Here is an 18652-nt window from a genome sequence, read left to right as displayed (position 1 = left end):
TTCTCTTTTTTTTCATTTTCTTTTAAATCTGGGAGGGAATTTTAATCGTAGATGCTGGGGAAGCATGGGGGGAAGGACCAACTAATAAAAAAAGGTTAAGAAACATTGGTTTGATACGAACATACAACTAGGCCTAAAGAGTAACTGTCCTACAGATAGGCTGAACAGAATCTGTTAGCCTTCAGTAACGTCAACAGACGAATAAAACTGAAAAAAATAATAGGAAAGACACGCAAGCAACCATGAAAATTACAGATTAACATAAAAAAATGAAGTAATTGATGAGCAGGTCTCCCACGCAGCTAATACAACTCTAGCTCATTCTATTCATTTTTAGCCCGACCCCTTTAAATCATCACCGGTTAACGCGGAGTTCGATGCTGTAAATTCATCGTTATGTGTGTGTCTGGAATCTCTCTCTCTCTCTCTCTTTGAATGCTCGTTCATACCGGTTTTATTCGACATTCATATCAGAAATTTTACCTAAAAGATTAGTTTTTTTCGAATGTCTGCGTCTCGAAGCGCCAACAAGGTCAGCCGCAAACCGGTTGCATTCTTCTGGGTCATTAAACTGAATGACATAACGGAGCCTTACTGAAGACACGCACGCTAGTCTCATTCTTTGCAGTTTTACAGAATTGATTTGATGAGTGCACGATCATCTTTGTAAATGTGTGTTGTGTTTTTAATGGTTAAATGGTTGTAATGGTTATCATCATCATCATCATCATCGTAGCCACTTATGTAATTTCTTGTACGTTATTTTCTACTTATCTCTTCTCGTCTCCAGCCTCCATCATCAGAGTTATCGTCCAAGTAATAATAATAATAATAATAATAATAATAATAATAATAATAATAATAATAATAATAATAATAATATTTTTCGTCAATTTGAAGACTGGTTTCTAATCTCATGACTCTTAATTTACGAAATTCCAAACATTTTATCAATAACCTAAAGCATTCCTGTTTTTTTTTTTTATCTTTTAACGACGGAAGGGAATCTGTATTCGAATACCAATAAGACCAAGTTGCGCTATTTAATAAAAAAAATGATGTAACTTCAGGTGAAACAATAAAGTGTCTGCTGCAATCTAAGTGCACGGGAAGAATTTTAAGAAGCTCCTGCAAATTAAAAGCCACGACGAAGCTAACCACCTTAATAAAAAGTTGAGAGAGAGAGAGAGAGAGAGAGAGAGAGAGAGTGAGAACAATCGCCCTTGCCATGAATTCTCGTCATGTTTCTTGTGACGTGATGAGAATTCATGCCAAGAAGGAATTCATTACTTGGTAGATTAAACATCTTAAAGTTGACGTTAAGCAAAGACTACAACATAAAGAGTAGAAACAAAAACTAATTCAACGGAGAACCTGATGCCGTGATTTTTTAAAGAGACAACTGGATGGAAAAGTCTATGACTTGCAACTTTGCTGCGAAGAGAAAGGCCGATCTCATCTTTTCATGATTTTACTAGGCCGAAGCAGACAACAGTTATGTGGTTTCGTCTTCGGTTTCTTGAATGACAGCTAGACTTATTTCAGTAAGACACTTGAAAAAGAAAATACTGGGCGTAACCAGTATAGGAAAAAAAGGATATTTTTTTTCATGTGGAATCCATGTTAAGAAGATGATTATAAATAATTTTAGTTATGACAAATATCTTTGAATTATGACCGAACGAAGATTCGTCATGAGATTCGAACACGACATATATTGACAGTGCCAGTCTTGCGTGGGATCCTCTTCTTTGGTGAACCATCTGATTTAGCAGAATCTTAAGAGCAGACAGGTAAGCTAGAATCGACTGTTGTTCTCGGTAACACATGTAACGTATACGCTAATCGTCACGCATACACTTGGTGGTCGATAGTATCCGATCAATGTTGATCAATTATTTGCTCACGGGGGTAGGAGGGGCCACAGGAAGTTAGCCAATAGAAGCCCGCATCAGGTTATCATTGCTATTCACGGCAGAATTTTAGCTGAAATGCGTAATTTTTATGTTGAATTATCATTAAATATTTTTAATGAAAGCTGCTTCTGCTATAATGCGAAGCCTGGTGTTTCCATGAGGAAGGGAGAGGAAGGTGGGCATCGCAAGAAGAACAACATCTTGCGTAAGAACGGGAAGAAGAAGAAGAGTTCGTGCATTTTGTAAACAAAAAAGAAATCGACTTTCTCCGTCACGCCCCGCAGGTAATTATGGCATTCCTCCTGAGACGGGTTCTGAGGGCGGGGGCGTCGGGTCGCGCGACGGCTGCTGCCAGTTTTAACCGCGGCGACATTCTAACCAGATGTTTAGAGAGCTTAGTGGGAGTTAATAACGGGAACAGTAATAACAGTACCCTGAGCTGGTGTCACTGGGCACGGACAAGGGCAACGCTAAGGAGGATGGGAGCCACGGCGTCGTGCGGGAACGGCGGAGGGAATGATTCTGACCATGGGGATGTCATCGAAGGTAGGCATAAGGCCCCTGAAACGGGTATAGGTGGCCTGTAAGCCTGTAGAGTTTGCATTGTTAGTAGTGACCTTGCTGTGATGATGCATATTGTTTCTTTGGTATTATTTTATAAGTTGCCGAGCAATTTTTGCGTGAAAAACCATTTTGGGTTTTTCATGCAATAATGGTTAGGAAATATAGGGCACTAGCAGACCCTCTTAATACCAGTCTAACATAACCTAGGGGTGTTTACTGGTTACAATTTTGCCGTAACAGCTATGGAGGGGTGTCCCCGGTATTGTCTTACCTTATTAGTTGTAATTTTATTAATTTTTTATCATTTGCACATAGTGTTATGGAGTTCAAAATAATGAGAATGAAGAGCTCTTTTAAAAAATGTAGGTTAAAATTCCATATCGTGTATTTGCAACTTATAAAATAATACCGATTCCACACCTAGCAATGACAGGTCCAGGCTGAGACCTGCAGATCTTTTTCAACGGTTAAATTTGTAGAAACGGGAGACCAAAGTGCAGAAGAAGAGTTCATCAATTCTATTCCCATGGGTCAAAGGCAGCTTAAAAATAAATTAAAGACACATTTTAAATAAGATACACTTTAACTGTAGCCTCGGGCGGCATGCCGTAACTTGGCCAAGGGGCTTTGTTCTCCTGGATCCCCCCTAGGAAGACATCTTGCATGGCAAAACAGCCTTTCACTAGAGACCTGGCAGAGTCATGCTACTATAATTCTAGGCAAGTCCCTTTGTTTCGTTGCCAACATGGCCTGGATTGGTGAAAGCATGTTGTGTATTGATCCCCTGGAATGCATCCGAATAAAACCTCATTAAGTATGTCATATCCTATTTGTGGCTGACTAATCTGTTCACGATGAGTGTGACTGCCTCCTTTACTTATGCTAGCCTACATAACCTCACTCAGCTCATGAAACTATTTGTAATGAAAAATATATGGGATGGTCATTTGTTTAGGGTAATGGGCTGGATTAGGCTATTGTGTAGATTACCAGTCTACTATATTACTTGTAGACAGTTTTTTGATAGCTTGTTTAGTGCTAATTAGCTGTTTTTTGGATTGACGCTGAAGCCTAAACCATTTTGGTGCCCTTAGTCTATAGCAAAATCCTTGGCCCTTTGTAGGTAAGCCCTGCCAACTGCATGCAAGTGATTGGCTAGCTCTTGAAAGGGGAATGACATCGCACTAGTTAACAGTCCAAATGATTATCAGTACAGATTTGAGTCCGTTCGGTAATGTTCAGCTCCTGTGCATGACTGATGGCATCACAGATTTCAGTTCCCGGAGTTGTGACGTATACAGTTGATATATCCGATGAAAGAGTTATATATCATTATGAAGATCTTGGATCATTTTGCTTGTGCATCTTTATTTTTTATTTTGACCATGAGCAGCCCAAATACACAAGCATCTTGCTTTTTTTTCTCTCTTTTAAATTGGTGGTGGCCTACATTAGCGATTCCACATATTCCACATTAATTGAAATGAAGCATAGACTTATGCAGCCAGTTCTGATATTAGAGTATTAATTCATTGTAATCCTGCATGTCAAATGTTAATGTCTATTTTGAGGCAATGACAGGGCATAAGCCTACTCATCAATTTCTTATATTTTGAAGCAATGACAGGGCAAAGGCCTATATGTCAATTTCTTATATTTTGAGGCAATGACAGGACATGGGCCTACATGTTAATTTCGTATTGTAAATAGTTTCTACCTGTATCTGTTGGAAATAGAGTAGCTTTTAATTAATATTGTAGTTTCAACTCCACGATATATAATGTATGTGCATACAGTGGAATGTACACGTATAACCACGTGCATATACACATACATGTATGGATGGGCATAGTAAGCGTAATGCTACTTATACCACAGAGAATAAAAATAAAACTTTTGTCTGTTGCTTGTTGTTTCATAAGTCCAGTGTTTTGTGTAATGTTGCTTTTTAATCTTTTGATGTTAATATTTTTTAAAATTTCGCTTCAATCCTCTTTTAACAGACAGAAGAATGAGTTCCGCAAGTAATTCACATCATTCCACAAGTAATTCACATCGTTCCGCAAGTAATGTAAATGATGTGATAGAAGCAGTCGTCTGTCATCAGGATGATTTACCAGAGGAAGGGTGAGTATGGTCAAAACACTGTAGACTTTGGTTACTATCAGTGTTTTCATATCGACTACAAAATAAAGATATAGAAAATTAGAATTCCTTGCAATTACTTATTTCTTCTTTCCATCTTTCAGGATGAAGTCCTTCGATATTGAAGGTGGTCAAGTTTTGTTGGTTAATCAGAAGGGAGTTTTGTCTGCAATTGGAACAAAGTGTACTCATTCTGGAGCCCCTTTAGAAACAGGAGCCTTGTGTGAGGGTCGCATCCGTTGTCCATGGCATGGCGCTTGTTTTGATGCAGTGACAGGTGAGTTTTTCATTATTTTGTTTCAGTTACTCCTTTACATGTACAGTACTATGGTATTTTGATATTTTAACTCAATATTAAGAAATTTTAAATTATGGCTCTCAGCCCTGTAATTTGTTTACCTATGCTTTATCATTAATATTTTATATTTCATATTTGGATTCATTGTCAGTACTATATGGTAGTGAATTTAATTTCCAGGTGATATTGAGGATTACCCTGGTTTAGATAGCCTACCAAAGTATGAAGTTAATATAGAAGATGATGGCAACGTCAAGGTGCGAGCCAGTAGAGCTCTTTTGGCTACTGAGAAACGTGTTAAACCTATGGCCAGTAGGGATCCTGAAAATGAAAGTACATTTGTGGTCATAGGTGGAGGTGAGTTGGGACATTTTGTTGAATTCAGTTCAGATATTTTTAATGCAGAGACCCAGGCAATTTTGGTTATGTTAAAAGAGTTGTCATTTTAATGTAATACGCATCTAAATTTTGTTATAAGGGTTTGCGGGTTTGCATCCATTTAATGTGTGCATCTCGTGGGTCTGAACTTAAGTTGACCTTTGTTTTTTGGTTAATTTTTGAGTGTCCTGTGGAAAAAGAAGTGCTAAAATTTGTTTTATACAGTGGTAATTTAGCATGAAATATGAATGTTGTATGAGAATACTGAATAGTCACTTCATGGACTGGTTAGTGATAGTACTTATGTCTCCCAGTTATTTTCATAATAAAAGTAATATATGACTAGTATATTTGTAAATTAATTTCTTCAGGAGCTGCTGGGGCAACTTGTGTAGAAAAGCTTAGGCAGGAAGGATTTACTGGTCGCTTGGTCTTGGTGAGCCAAGAAAACTTGATACCGTATAATCGACCCAAGCTTTCTAAGGCCATGGACCTAACAGCTGATAAGATTTCACTACGAACACACCAGTTTTATGAGGTACTGTACTAGTTCAGTGCAACAATTACACTAATAAATGTTACTTAAGAGCTACATATTGATTGGTATTCGTTTGATATTTTTAACTTCTAGATGGTAATGTGGAGTGCTTGTATGTTAAGTAAGTTTCTGCTATTGTACCAACTAATTGTTTACTCCTGTTTAATGCTTCCTGATATTCTTGCAAGCAATTGACTGTTAATAAAGGATATTTGCATTCCCTGAAGAGTGAGCATATGTCAATTGCCTGTTTGTGTTCCTGAAGTGTTTACTGTACAAGTATAGTGAACCCAGGGTTATTTTGTCAATTATGTCAATGAAGTGGGGTTTAGATACTTCAGGAATAAGTAAGAAAAATATTTAATAACCTTATCTAGGTACAGTTCTTGTTCCTTATAAGCAAAGGAGATGAGAACAACAGTCTTTGTTTCAGGAATAAGGTGAGATTTTGTTTTTCTTGTCCTAAATATTTCAAGTGCCATTGAATATTTAATTTTGCATATTCCAGTTTACAAAAAGTTGGCTCTTGGTTGGTGTAGTCTGCTGTGAATTGTTTTAGTTGTGTTCAGTTACCTTGGTATGTGAAACTTATAGTATCTTCAAGCATTTTTTCTTTGTATATATTTTACCCAAAATAATTACATTAAAGATACTTTTACTTTTACAGAGTGCTGATATTGAACTAAGGTTGGGCACAGCGGCTGTGAGTGTTGATACAGTATCTTCAAAAGTCCATCTGAGTAATAATGAAGAATTGACCTTTGACAAGTTATTTATTGCCACGGGTGGAAAGTAAGCTTTTTCATGTTTTAGGTTCTTTTTTGTTTTTAGAAAAGTACTTTAGTTGAAATTTTGTACTTAAGTCATTGCTGCATACATTCTACAACATTACTATTAAAACTGAAACTTCAGATATTTTGGAAGATTTGAAAGCTAGATTGTTTATTGCTTTTAAGTGTTTCTGCTGTTAACTTCTTATTGGTAGTTCCGTCCATATTTTCAATATTTCAGATCCCACTGACTTAAATTTTCTGAGTTTGTTATAGAAATCATGGAGAATGTGTAAATCACATTATTTTGAGTAGGAACTTTATTCGTCGTAGTTACGGGAATGATTCATAATTGGAAATTGCTGTAATCTGTGTGAAAATTTTATGGTTGTAAGTACTAATTCAGTACTGTATTAGTGTTATTCTCTTCATATCAAGTTGTATGACATCTGACATTCTTCAGTAAAAGTAAACTTGAGATTCCTCAAGAGTAAGTGTTAGAAGTCAGATATGAATAAGAATTGGAACTTGATGTTGGTGTAATTCAGGTACTTAATTCAGAATGACAGATTTGGTAAATATATTCTTTAACAAATTTAAGGTGAGTACAGTGTGTTCAACAAATTAGAGTCATGTGTTTTAGATTCTAATTGTAGTTCCTTTCTTACAGGCCAAGGAGGTTAAGCGTCCCCGGAGGCTACTTGTCGGGTGTGTTTGTTGTCCGTTCGCCAGACGATGCCAATGCAGTTGCCGCAGATGCTGCTGGAAAGAAGGTTGTTGTAGTTGGATCGTCTTTTATAGGTAATTAAACTCTTGTTTTGTGGGTGATGGGATTGTTTTGGAAAGTGATTTTTTGAGTGGAATGTTTGTAATGTGTTTAATTTTTTTTATTTTTGGTATTAGTTATCTGGTTAAATTACTTGTAACAGGGTCAGTTTTGAGGATTTGCAGACATATAGTTTGTTGTAGAGAAGACCAGTCCTCATTAATGTCAAGAAAGAGAAACTTCTTTCTGATCTTATAAAATGGGTGTTGGCTAAGATTTTTAAAATTTTTCGTTGATAAGTTTACATTTACTTATATATGTCCCTATAAAGTAATACAGGCAGTCCCCGGTTATTGGTGGCCTCAGTTATCGACGATCTGGTTTTACAGCGCTTGTCTAGTGAGGACGATAATTGGATTTTTGGCGTTGATCTCTGCTTATCAGTGCCAATCTCTGGTTATTGGCACTGATCCCTACTTAAAAACGGCACCGATATCCGGTTATTGGCGTCGATAACACTGTTACTACCGATTTTCAGTTACTGGTGATTTTCATTTATCATCATGCTGTCGGGAATGGAACCCCGCTGATAACCAGGGGCTGCATGTACTGTATTAGTATATTAAATCGGGTGTAAACCCAGTCATTCTATTGAGATCAACAATTTTTATAGGCATGGAAGTAGCCGCCTACCTGGCAAGCAACAATCGTGCAGAGTCTGTCACTGTTATTGGCAGTACATCAGTGCCTTATGAAAACAGCCTTGGCGTGGAGTTGGGAGGCCGCATCCAACAGTTCTTTGAAGAGCAAGGAGTGAAGTTCATTACTGCAGGTGTAACAGAGATAGTTGGTGATGGAGGGAAGATCACTAGTGTATGTATTATGCTAATTTTTTAGTTTTGTTTCAAATGATATTGTTATAATATTATTTTTGACTGGATCCTGATTTAGAAATTGTTAAAATAAGTCATTTTGATACCCACCAACCATTTTATCAGTTCAGTTTTCTTATGATAGGAAAAAGGGTGTGTGAAAATATATCTTGAATGGGAATCCTCTTGATGTATATTATCAGAAGTCAATGAGATGCTTTTATGTTTGGAAATCAGTGTTGATTTTGTATGAGGTTAGATATTTAATTTCAGTAGGTGTCCTTCTGTTATTTTGCATACTTACTTTTTGTATAGGCATTAAGTCATTTAGGGTTCATAGGGAGATGATCGTTGCATGCTAGAGCACTATGTTATTTTGTGAGTCACAGAAAAGTTTTATACTGTGATACAGAACATCTTGTACTGATGGTCTCCCATGTGCTTTGGTCAACTATATACCATTAATGTAATCGTATGTAGTGCTTGGTCTCACAATCATCAGTCATTACTTGTTTTGAGCACTGAGTTGTTTGACAGAGCCTGAAGACTTTTGCAAACACAGTAATAGGAATTTTTACCCATTATACTTTTACAACTACAATTCCACAGGTTTCACTTGATAACGACGAGACGGTTGAAGCCGACATGGTCGTCGCTGGTGTTGGTGTTGTCCCTGATACCGATTTCCTCTCTGGCTCAGGCATCACACTAAACGAACGTGGCTACGTTGAAGTAGATGGGGTAATGTGGCTTGACTTTATTTGGCACTTTTTGAAATAACAAAGTTTTTACTTTAGTACAGTATTAGAGCTGTTTAATATAGAGTAGATGCCGTACTTGCTGGCGTATAAGGTGATCTGGTGTATAAGACAAGCCCCAATTAATTAGGTTAAATAACACTATCAGCTGATGTAAGTTAGTTGGTACATAAATAAAATCAACAATTATTAGAATTATCGTAACAAAAATGTGTAAAATCAGTATCTTCAAGATTGTCAATGTTTTGGCAACGCTCACCATTACGAAAAAATACTTTTGTGTTCCCTTAGGAAAATATAACCATCATGACAAATGGTCAACACCTGTTACATCACTATCAGCAGAGTAATACTCGTTGGAAGTAGATCCGCACGAATGTATTCCTTTAAAATTGGAAAGAACCCTGATATTAAGGATGACTGGGGTACTATCGATATCACAAAACCCTTTAGTTTGATTATAAAATACTACCAAGGAAATATTGGCCTTAAGTAAACAGCAAGGCATGTAAGTTAAGCATGACTGGGAACTATGAAAACGGCTATGTTTCATAAACAAGAAAGTTGACTGCCCCGATTTACCCTTTCGTTAACGTTAAATTATCTATCAATGCTAAAAGGGCATTGTATAATAAGTATAAATAACAAAATTGTCTAATATTATTGCCTTATAATAATGGTACTCTGGATAAAGCTAGTATCAAAGAGAGCTTGCTCACTGTAATTACTGAAATTGCAGTTGTTTTGTTTACAGTGTCGATAGTTAACTATTGGCACAACTATCGACACTTCAGGGGTTAGCCTATCATTAAAAATCTCAGCAGGATTTAAGGCTTGGTCTTAATACTCAGCGTGTGAGACGACCCCCATTTTGGGGGAGATTTTTTAAGGTTAAAAAGCCGCCTTATACGCCGGCATTGTACGGTATTTAGTGTTTTACCATATACAAAATATTAATTGTAAATCAGTTATGAAGGTTTTAATAGAGGAACCTACTTCTGTCACAACGAAGATCTGTGAGGAGTGATATATTAAAAGTTAAAAGTATTACACTGTTTACACTTTAGCATTGATTTTTCCTGAGTTGTGTTTAGTATATAAAATAACTCACAAGTAAAGTTAATCTTTTGTTGAAACATTTTGCTGTTTTTAGCAGGAAATGTGATTTAGAGGAAATGTTTTGAGCTGAAAACAAATGTAAGAAGCTAAACTTAATTTAACGATATATTATAGATTTGACACTGTACCTTCAGTTAAAATTTGCATGTATTAATGCTGAAACAATCTCAAGTTAATGGGTAAAAATATGTAGCTGACAGACAGCTATGAATCTGTTGAGAAATATTATAGTAAATCCATAGTAAAATATTATTGAGAGAGTAAGTGGTAAAATAATCCATAGAATGGTTCACATACTTAAAAGCATTCAGTTTTTTAATACATCAATTGTATGAACAAATTAATGTCAGATTTTTAGTGGAGGCATGAACTCAGTTTCCACACACTGTACTACAAGTTAAATATTGAAAAGTTGTTTGTCCTAAGAAGCATGAACAATGATGTGAAAAAGCCAACAATTAGGATTTTCATTTAGTTACTCATCTGAGATTATGTTTTGTGTGATGTCTACATCTAACACTAGTTTAACTGTTTTTAACTACTTTGTCAGTGGAATATCATTGATACTTTGACACAGCTTGTAAAATTTTACTAAAAAGGGCAGCGGCTTATTTTAGGGTCATTTTCCAGTATAGATATTTTTTACTTCCCCCTAGTAGGCATCCAGTCTCTTTATTTTAGTTTCTCTGCATGATATTTTTACTTTTATCAGTCATCCCGTTTCCTTTACCATAGATCCCTTTTGGGCTTTGTAAGATATAATTATTAAAACATCATGAAGTCTTATGTGTAACATGCTGACTGCTGGTAGCAGTTTATGCAGGAGGGGACAGTACTATTATTTATGTTACTTTCATGCTGTACTTTTCTGTGCTGCATTGTCACTATTTCCCCTATCAGTTGGTGCTTCGGTTTGCTTGTTTGTTCAGAATTTTGCTTTTGTTTTTATTTGTTATCATTGAAATCTTTTTGTCTGTTTATGAGGTAAATTAGATTTTGGCAGAGCAGTTGGATCAAAGATGTGTTAGAGATTGTTACATTTCAAGTTAAGATTTATAAAGAATGATCTGTAGGGAAATATTGCACTGTAAGCATTACTTGAGGTTCTTTGCAGCGTCCCCTCGGCCCCTAGCTACAACCCCTTCCATTCCTGTTACTGTACCTCCGTTCATATTCTCTTTCTTCCATCTTACATTCCACCCTCTTCTATCAATTGTTTCATAGTGCAACTGTGAGGTTTTCCTCCAGTTACACCTTTCAGACCTGTCTACTCTCAGTTTTCCTTTCAGCGCTGAATGACATAGGTTCCAGCGCTTGGTCTTTGGCCCAAAGACTATATTCCATTCCATTCCAACCCATAAAGAATGGTCATGAAAACTTCTCTGTAATATTTTGATGGGAAGGTTCTTTTCATTTCTCTTTAGCATTTAAATTCTGTGTCAGTTATCTGAAATTGGAGGAAGTGGTTGGTCAAATATTGAGACTTGGTATGCATAGCTTCCTTAGGATGCTGTTCAGTAGTCATTTTGCTAAGATCATTAGTTCATGATAAAGGTAAATGAAAATAAAAGCTGTGATATTTTATCTACCGCAGATATCTTGCCAGACATCCAGAAAGTTACAATGGTAAAAATGGAATTGAGTAGGAAGGCACAGTCTGGGTTTCTCGCAGACATTTTGCTCGAAGAAACCTCAGGTTTTGGAAGAATATTTGATGCATTATGGTAACTGTGTCCTTTTGATATATCTACAATGTGCCAGCAAAATACTCTGTCAGCTTACAATACAGTATTCGCTTAGTGGCGTTCAGTATGATTTTGTTTGCACCATGCACAGACAGTTTGGGTAATTTGTTAATATTTGTACATATTTTTCTATGTCTCTTTGCTTTTGGTTTACTAAGACGCTTCTGAAATTTGGCTTGCATGTAAGCTTAAACTTGGGGATTTCAAGGTCATATATAAAGTGACATATTTTGTTTTTATGTTTACACAGATGCACTGGAGTAGTTGTAGTTAGGGATTAATGTAGAAGATCTATCCATTTTTTAAATAAAACTTTTAGTATTTTTGTATCAGTATTTTCCTCATGCTTTGAATTTGCTAGTTTTAAACATTCAGTAGTTATTATATATGCTTCTTTGCTCATCATTCATGTAAGTATAGATTTAAAATATGCACTTTCATTTTATATAATGTAATTTATTTTTAGCAGTGCAGATTTCATTGTTTGTGAAAAGGGATTGAAAAATCAATATGTATGTGGTCTAGATTGTTATGTAGGCAGATTTACATTGGTTGAATCACTGAGCAGTCTGCATAAGAAAGCAAAATTTACTGTAGATCCATATTTGAAAACTTAAATGCAATACAGATTTGAAAGTCATGTAAATAAGATATCATTTTATTATGTGTGTTTATATTTTCAGTTCCTGGAAACCAATGTTCCCAATATATACTGTGGTGGCGATATCGTCAGTTTCCCCCTCCACCTTCGCGATGGAGCCCATGTCTCAATTGGTCACTGGCAGGTTGCTCTCGGCCACGGAGCGTACGCTGCGCGGAACATGCTGGGTCAGGGTGCACCCGTTCGATCTGTGCCATTTTTCTGGACGGTGTTCTTTGGAAAGAGTTTGCGATACACAGGTGAGACAATTGTAATCGTAATACCAGAAAATTATTGGAATTTATACAAATGGGGTACTTCCTCACAAGGATTTAATGTGTAGGCTGAATAATTGATTTTAAAATCACTTTATTTATGTTAATCTAGGCCTTCAGCCTAGGTGTTATATTCCATTCCATTATCCAGTCAACTGATTTTTAGAATTTCTCACCTGAATCCTCAACAAGCCACGGAAAGTACGATGAAGTGATCATAACCGGCGACCTTGTAGGCTGAATAATTGATTTTAAAATCACTTTATTTATGTTAATCTAGGCCTTCAGCCTAGGCTGTTATATTCCATTCCATTATCCAGTCAACTCATCTTTGGAATTTCTCACCCGAACCCTCAACAGGCCACGGAAAGTACGATGAAGTGATCATAACCGGCGACCTTGAGAACTTGTCCTTCATGGCATATTACGTCGAGGGAGACCGCGTCGTGGCCCTGGCAACCCTAGGGAAGGATCCAGCAGCTGCAAAGTATGCCGAAATGCTCAACCAAGGACAGTTCCTAACAAAAAGTGAGGTGGAGGAAGATGGTGAAGTTGCCTTGAAATTATAAGAGGCGATGCGTTGTCGTGCTTGTTTGATGTGAACGTGTTCGTGCCTTTGTCGTAAGTCGTGTGCATTTTCGTTGCCTAGCGTGAGATTATTTTGAAAAATCGTCAGTTATTTTTGTAGGCATATATATCACATATTTTTCAAATTAAGGTCTTCATAGTGTATTACTATACAGCACAGGGGCACTTGTGTGTAAGATTATTTCAAATAAATCGTATCCGTCGCATATTTTGTATCAGATAGATCTGGAGCAACTTAATGGAAATGGAATCTGAATTATATTTTTTTCAAGAATATTCTTCTGTACTTAATTAAGTAAGACTGAAAACACAGTATATATATATTTATATATATTTTATCAGACTTTCCAATGTTGATTTTGAATCTTTATGCTGACAAGCATCTTAGATGTGAAAGAGTGGTAATGATAAGTTTTTCAAAAGATTGTGTGATATTAATTATAAGCTTCACAAAGGACCAGGAAATTTCTTTGCTTTGGTTGGGAGTCTTGTGGTACAGACATGTTTTATAATGGACTAAGAACCTCTGAATTTCTATGCATTTTACATTCCATCATTCAAGTTTACATGTTAATCTCATATTTCTAATATAAGTTTCTTGTAAAAGATTTTCAGGTAAGATAGATTTCAGGTTCTGTGGCATAGCTGTACTGTCCAGTACATTAGGTAACAATCATAGCTTATTTTTGCTAAGTGGTCCACTCTTTTTAAAATATAGTGTCGAAGAGCTACTTGATGGGCACTCAGTTTCCTTATGCTACATTGGAATTTCATAGGTGGTTAATATTATTTTTGTCTTTCAGAATCTCTGTTGATACCTAAGGTTACCTAGACCCTTCAGGTTTTAATGTATGATCCTTATAATGATAGTCATTACAGGATGAACAGCCAATGATATAAACTCCAAAGGTCATCAAGATAACAGTGTTTTAATGACCATATTGTTTTTCCTTAGTTATGTACTTAATCTTATTGGAACCTTTGACATAATATGGTCAAGTGTGCTCTTCTCCTCAAAATGAAAGGAACAGTAAAAGTGCCTTTCTTTTTGTTTATTCATTAATTTATTGTGTATTTTACAGGGAATATCTTGTTGCATATCAGTCATACATTCCAGTAATTATCCTTACAAGGGACGTATACGAGTAGTGTAGTTGATTACAGTGAATGGCTGTCTCAGAATAGAAGCTGACATAGTCTTTGAACTCCCAGGTATTTGACATTCCCTTTAGATCTTATTACTGTAGTTTTTGTGTCCCCTTAGGCTCTTGTATTTTTAATTTAAAACTTTTTGTTAAAAAGAAATATACAGGACTGTATTTTTGGCCAGAATTGTTAGGCAAATTGCTCAACTTGGGGTGCTGCACATTTGAAAGAAAAGAGATGATCTTGCATCAGACAGGAAGAACCAGTTTTTGCAGTGCAGGAGAATGTTGGAACTTTTGAGTTTTAAAGGTCAGAATCTACCTCTCATGAATGTAGTGTTCGTACTTTTGCTTTCGTATTTCAGTTTCTGTGGGTATTTTGAAATAACTTCTTTTTACCCGGGAAAAAGTATTTGATATGTCTGGTGTGGTCTTTCAAAAAAGTTTCCTAATTTTTCAGATGGATGAACTGAAATTTCTTGAGAACATTTTATCATAAATAAACGGTTGCCATGGATATCTGATGTTGTCCAGAGACTAATTGTTTGGATTTTGAACCTTAGCGAAAGGCTATAAAAGGCAATGGCATGTTTGATATGAACACAGAATTAGTGAAGCTTAATATTCACCAAAAGGTTGTATAATTATAAAAGAACAGCTGTGTTAAAACCTGCTTCTTTTAGGCTGTAGGACAACTCTGACAGTGCACTTTGCACTGAAGGTATCCTCAGTGTAAATCAAAACTGATTTCCAAGTTAACTTAATGCCAAATAAGTTTTGTATTTTTCTCAGCCATTTTGATACTTTGCAGAGGGTGTTGCTATTTCTGATCTCTTTATTCATTGCCAGTTTACTAAATGGATACAATGCATAAACCAGTATTCTTTTTCTAACTTTCTTTGACTTGAGTATAACAATTTTTCTCTTCATTGTTTATCCTGTTTTTATATGTAATTTGTTCTTATTCCCAATACCTAGTTAACCTGAGATAACCTTGGGCTTTAGTTACATTTGGTGTAGACTAATTCATGGGTGCTGTATTTATTTAGCATAGGAAATTCTTCATCAAGACTTGTTTGTTTCCTCAGCCAGACCTCTTAAGTTAGGAATATTTCTTTGTGCCGCTAGATGGTATGTTCTCGTAAAGTATATTGTATTGTAGATGCATCAGTTACATCCACTGCCATAGTAAAGTTTTTTAGTAGTTTATTTTTACAGTATTAAAAACCTTTTTTGGTCCATTCCATGTTGTTTACAGCTTTAAAAATCAATCTTGGTCCATTCTACTTGTTTTTTGTGTTGTTAAAGACCAGTCTTGGTTTGTTTCAGGTGGTTTCTTCCCACTTAAGAAACGAGGTTTTAAACCCTTGGTTCAATTTTCACATCATTTAGGAACAAATACTTTTGGAAGGTTTAACAAGAACCTTAGAAACGGTTGCCTATCGGTCTTGTTAAACTCGTCTGTAATAATGATCGTTGTTCTTGATAGTTTGGAAGTGGAGCTTTTCATGGATATTTTATGAAAGGACTGCCTCTTTCCAGTATTGTGTTTTTACGACTATTAGTGCCTTACAAGGAATACTTTCATCCAGAGGCTCAGGTCTTGGGAGATTGGAATATTTGTATTTTGATTTGTTACTTTTATGCGAAGAAAGAATATTTTAGGGGTCCACAATAGTCCAGTATTCAGTTTGTGTCTTTGGCTATGCCAGTATTTTTGTCAGAATACTTTTGTCCAGAGGCTCAGGTTAATAAAAGTTGGAATTATTGTATTTTGTCTTGTTATGTTATGAAGGAATATTTCCATTTACCTCTATGGATTCATTGACGATTTAGCTTGAATATGCTCAAAGTTCAGGATTATGGGAGGTTGGAATATTTACATTGTGCTTTGTTACTTCCAGTGAGAAAAAGATGGTTTAGTACAACATGATAGTAGAGTTGCTTATTAGTTTATGGCTCTGTCAGTACAATGGTCTGAACGTGTCTAGAGGCTCAATTTTCAGAAGGTTGGAATACAGTAATTACATATCGGTTCGTTACTTTACGTTAGGTGGGAATATTTCTGTGGTCCATTGCATTACAGCATTAAGTTTATGTACCTGTGGCTTCGTCAGTGTTTTAGTAGAACGTTTTGTTTATTGAAGCAGAGGCTTCTTAAGGTTGGAATACATGGACTTTGGTTTATGTTACATGAGAATGAAGGATTTCAGCAGTCCAAAATTGGTGCAGTATTGTTTTTTGCGAATGTTTCTTGTGAAAGTTTCTGGTGCATTTTGGAGTGTCACAGTTTCTTTAGAGGTGATTATATATTTAGTGTGGTTCTAACATTTTCAGTAAAGTACCTGGTATATGATCTATGCATTTTCTCATAGTAATTATATGTCGACATCTTACTAGATTGTATTTTGTTCTGTGAAACATTGTTTAATAAAGTGATGAATGTTTTTCGTTTTATTTATTTCTCCTCTGACAGGTTTTATTGTAGAATGTGACTGCGATCTACATTCAAGTAATTGAATATGTCGATTCTATAGCACAACCTACAATTCATGATATTCCACAGCTAGCTGTAATGCTGTATAATTTCTACCACAAACTTATCATTCAATTTAAGAATATTATCTGCAAAAAATACATTATGTCTACAAAAGTACCTTACCAAAACAACCATCATGAACATATAGCTGACAAGTAGAGGTCTGTTAAACTGACAATTTGCTGTAGTGAATTTTATACAAATGCACCCTCGTGAAAGCCCTGTCAATGCATTTTATTGCAGTTTTGTCTGACAGACTGATGCAAGGCCACACTTTGTGAAAGCTGTGAGTTAGAGAAAGATTAGAGTACAGTAAACTCCAAGTAGCAATGTAAATAAAAACATCTTGCAACTTCTCTCTAAAAGTGAATCTAAGTTCATTAATGTACTCGGTTTGTTAATTACGTAAAAAAAAGACACTGAAGTTTGGTCATATTGTCCTTAGCTTATCTGAGTTCACCTGACGCGAATGTGTGAACATCGCTGGAGCAGAATGGGACAAAACTGTAAATATTACTTCACCAAGAGGAGTAAGCCTGGCAAAAATAGACCAGCAGCTGGTATGCACGAGGAAAGAATGTCTTGATGGTATTTGCTGTTACTGAAATCAAACATACTTTAGTGAGAAAAGGATGAAGTTTAGTCAACCATTAGATGAATGATAGTTGTAGCTAATTGTCAGTCTTCCCTGAGTATGTAAATCGCAGTGTGGAGTGGGATAAAGAAACAAAATGATTTCTCTCTCTCTTTCCATTAAATCCTACTGTCAACACCGCCCCCCCCCAAAAAGAAATAGGTTGATTGTCGTGAATTGCAACTGGAATGGAGAAATTCTTAGGCCTAGCGGTCTCATCCCAAAAGAGTTTTTGAAAAACACAGGGTCACCACTGTCAGGAGTCAGAGAGATGGAATTTAATGGTTAACACAGTTTGTCCTGAACCAAGGAACAAATTCAATACAGTTGTCACGATGTTGCAAACAAGTTCACTGATGTCGCCTGCTAGTACGACAACATAACAGATGGGCAGTCTGATGATGCAAATTGGAGCCACACTGACCTACTAAACGCATAAATGGCCTTTTAATGCGTAGCGATTACGGAAGGCAAACTGAAAGGAAGTTAGAAACCCTCGAGAGAGAGAGAGAGAGAGAAAGAGAAAGAAAGGAAGAAAGAGTGCGAGATGTAGATGGATGCAACAAGACCAAAATAGACCAGCTGGGTGTCACTGCGTTCGGGGATAAATTGGTCTTCGGTCTATACACATCAATCTGTGTGTGTGCTCCTTCGACAACAACTGAACACCATGTTGTTTGAAGCCAGTTGTTTCCATGTCAGATTGAGTTGATATGTTATCAAGAGAGCGACATTGTTCATAATAACTATAATTTTGATGCGACTGTCATGACACTGATGTGACAAAAAAAGATTAGATACTGTCTTTTAGATTACTGATATGGTGTATGGTAGGCGTTGCCATGATAACATCATGTGCACAGATAGGGGTTTGGTGTTTGGGGGAGGGGAAGAGGAGGGGAAGGGGGTAAAGTAAGCAGTGCCAACGAGATGATTCATATATCAGTCACTCATTGGCTCAA

General features: G+C 36.2%; 1 protein-coding gene across 5 annotated transcripts; it reads left to right on the top strand.

Annotated features, from left to right (window-relative positions):
* Positions 1-1661: 1661 nt before the first annotated feature.
* LOC136852915 (apoptosis-inducing factor 3-like) lies at positions 1662-16965 on the top strand. 5 transcript variants are annotated; one of them, XR_010857265.1, is made up of 12 exons: positions 2070-2200; positions 4484-4607; positions 4730-4902; positions 5104-5280; positions 5673-5839; positions 6507-6631; positions 7280-7410; positions 8049-8248; positions 8857-8988; positions 12553-12769; positions 13145-13405; positions 14176-16965. XR_010857265.1 is itself a non-coding variant. In XM_067127871.1 (11 exons), exons 2-11 carry the CDS (start codon positions 4492-4494, stop codon positions 13351-13353), a joined length of 1647 nt encoding a protein of 548 aa, XP_066983972.1. In that variant the 5' UTR covers positions 1662-1793; positions 4484-4491; the 3' UTR covers positions 13354-16965. The 5 variants fall into 5 exon arrangements, 3 of the variants coding, with proteins under 3 accessions (XP_066983972.1, XP_066983971.1, XP_066983970.1); XR_010857264.1 differs by lacking the exon at positions 2070-2200 and adding an exon at positions 2207-2462; XM_067127871.1 differs by lacking the exon at positions 2070-2200 and adding an exon at positions 1662-1793 and having other exon boundaries at positions 13145-16965.
* The last annotated feature ends 1687 nt before the right edge of the window (positions 16966-18652 follow it).

Source organism: Macrobrachium rosenbergii, chromosome 26 (assembly GCF_040412425.1).
Source record: "Macrobrachium rosenbergii isolate ZJJX-2024 chromosome 26, ASM4041242v1, whole genome shotgun sequence".
In the NCBI taxonomy this organism is placed as follows: domain Eukaryota; kingdom Metazoa; phylum Arthropoda; class Malacostraca; order Decapoda; family Palaemonidae; genus Macrobrachium; species Macrobrachium rosenbergii.
Note: the sequence above shows the minus strand (reverse complement) of the source record. Positions and strands in the feature narration are given on the sequence as shown.

Excerpts from the sequence above, each read along its gene's own strand:
- LOC136852915 (XM_067127869.1), top strand. The coding sequence starts at position 2,207 with ATGGCATTCCTCCTGAGACGGGTTCTGAGGGCGGGGGCGTCGGGTCGC. Across the intron at positions 2,463-4,483 it reads CCATGGGGATGTCATCGAAG|ACAGAAGAATGAGTTCCGCA; the intron begins GTAGGCATAAGG and ends CTCTTTTAACAG. Across the intron at positions 8,989-12,552 it reads GCTACGTTGAAGTAGATGGG|TTCCTGGAAACCAATGTTCC; the intron begins GTAATGTGGCTT and ends TTATATTTTCAG.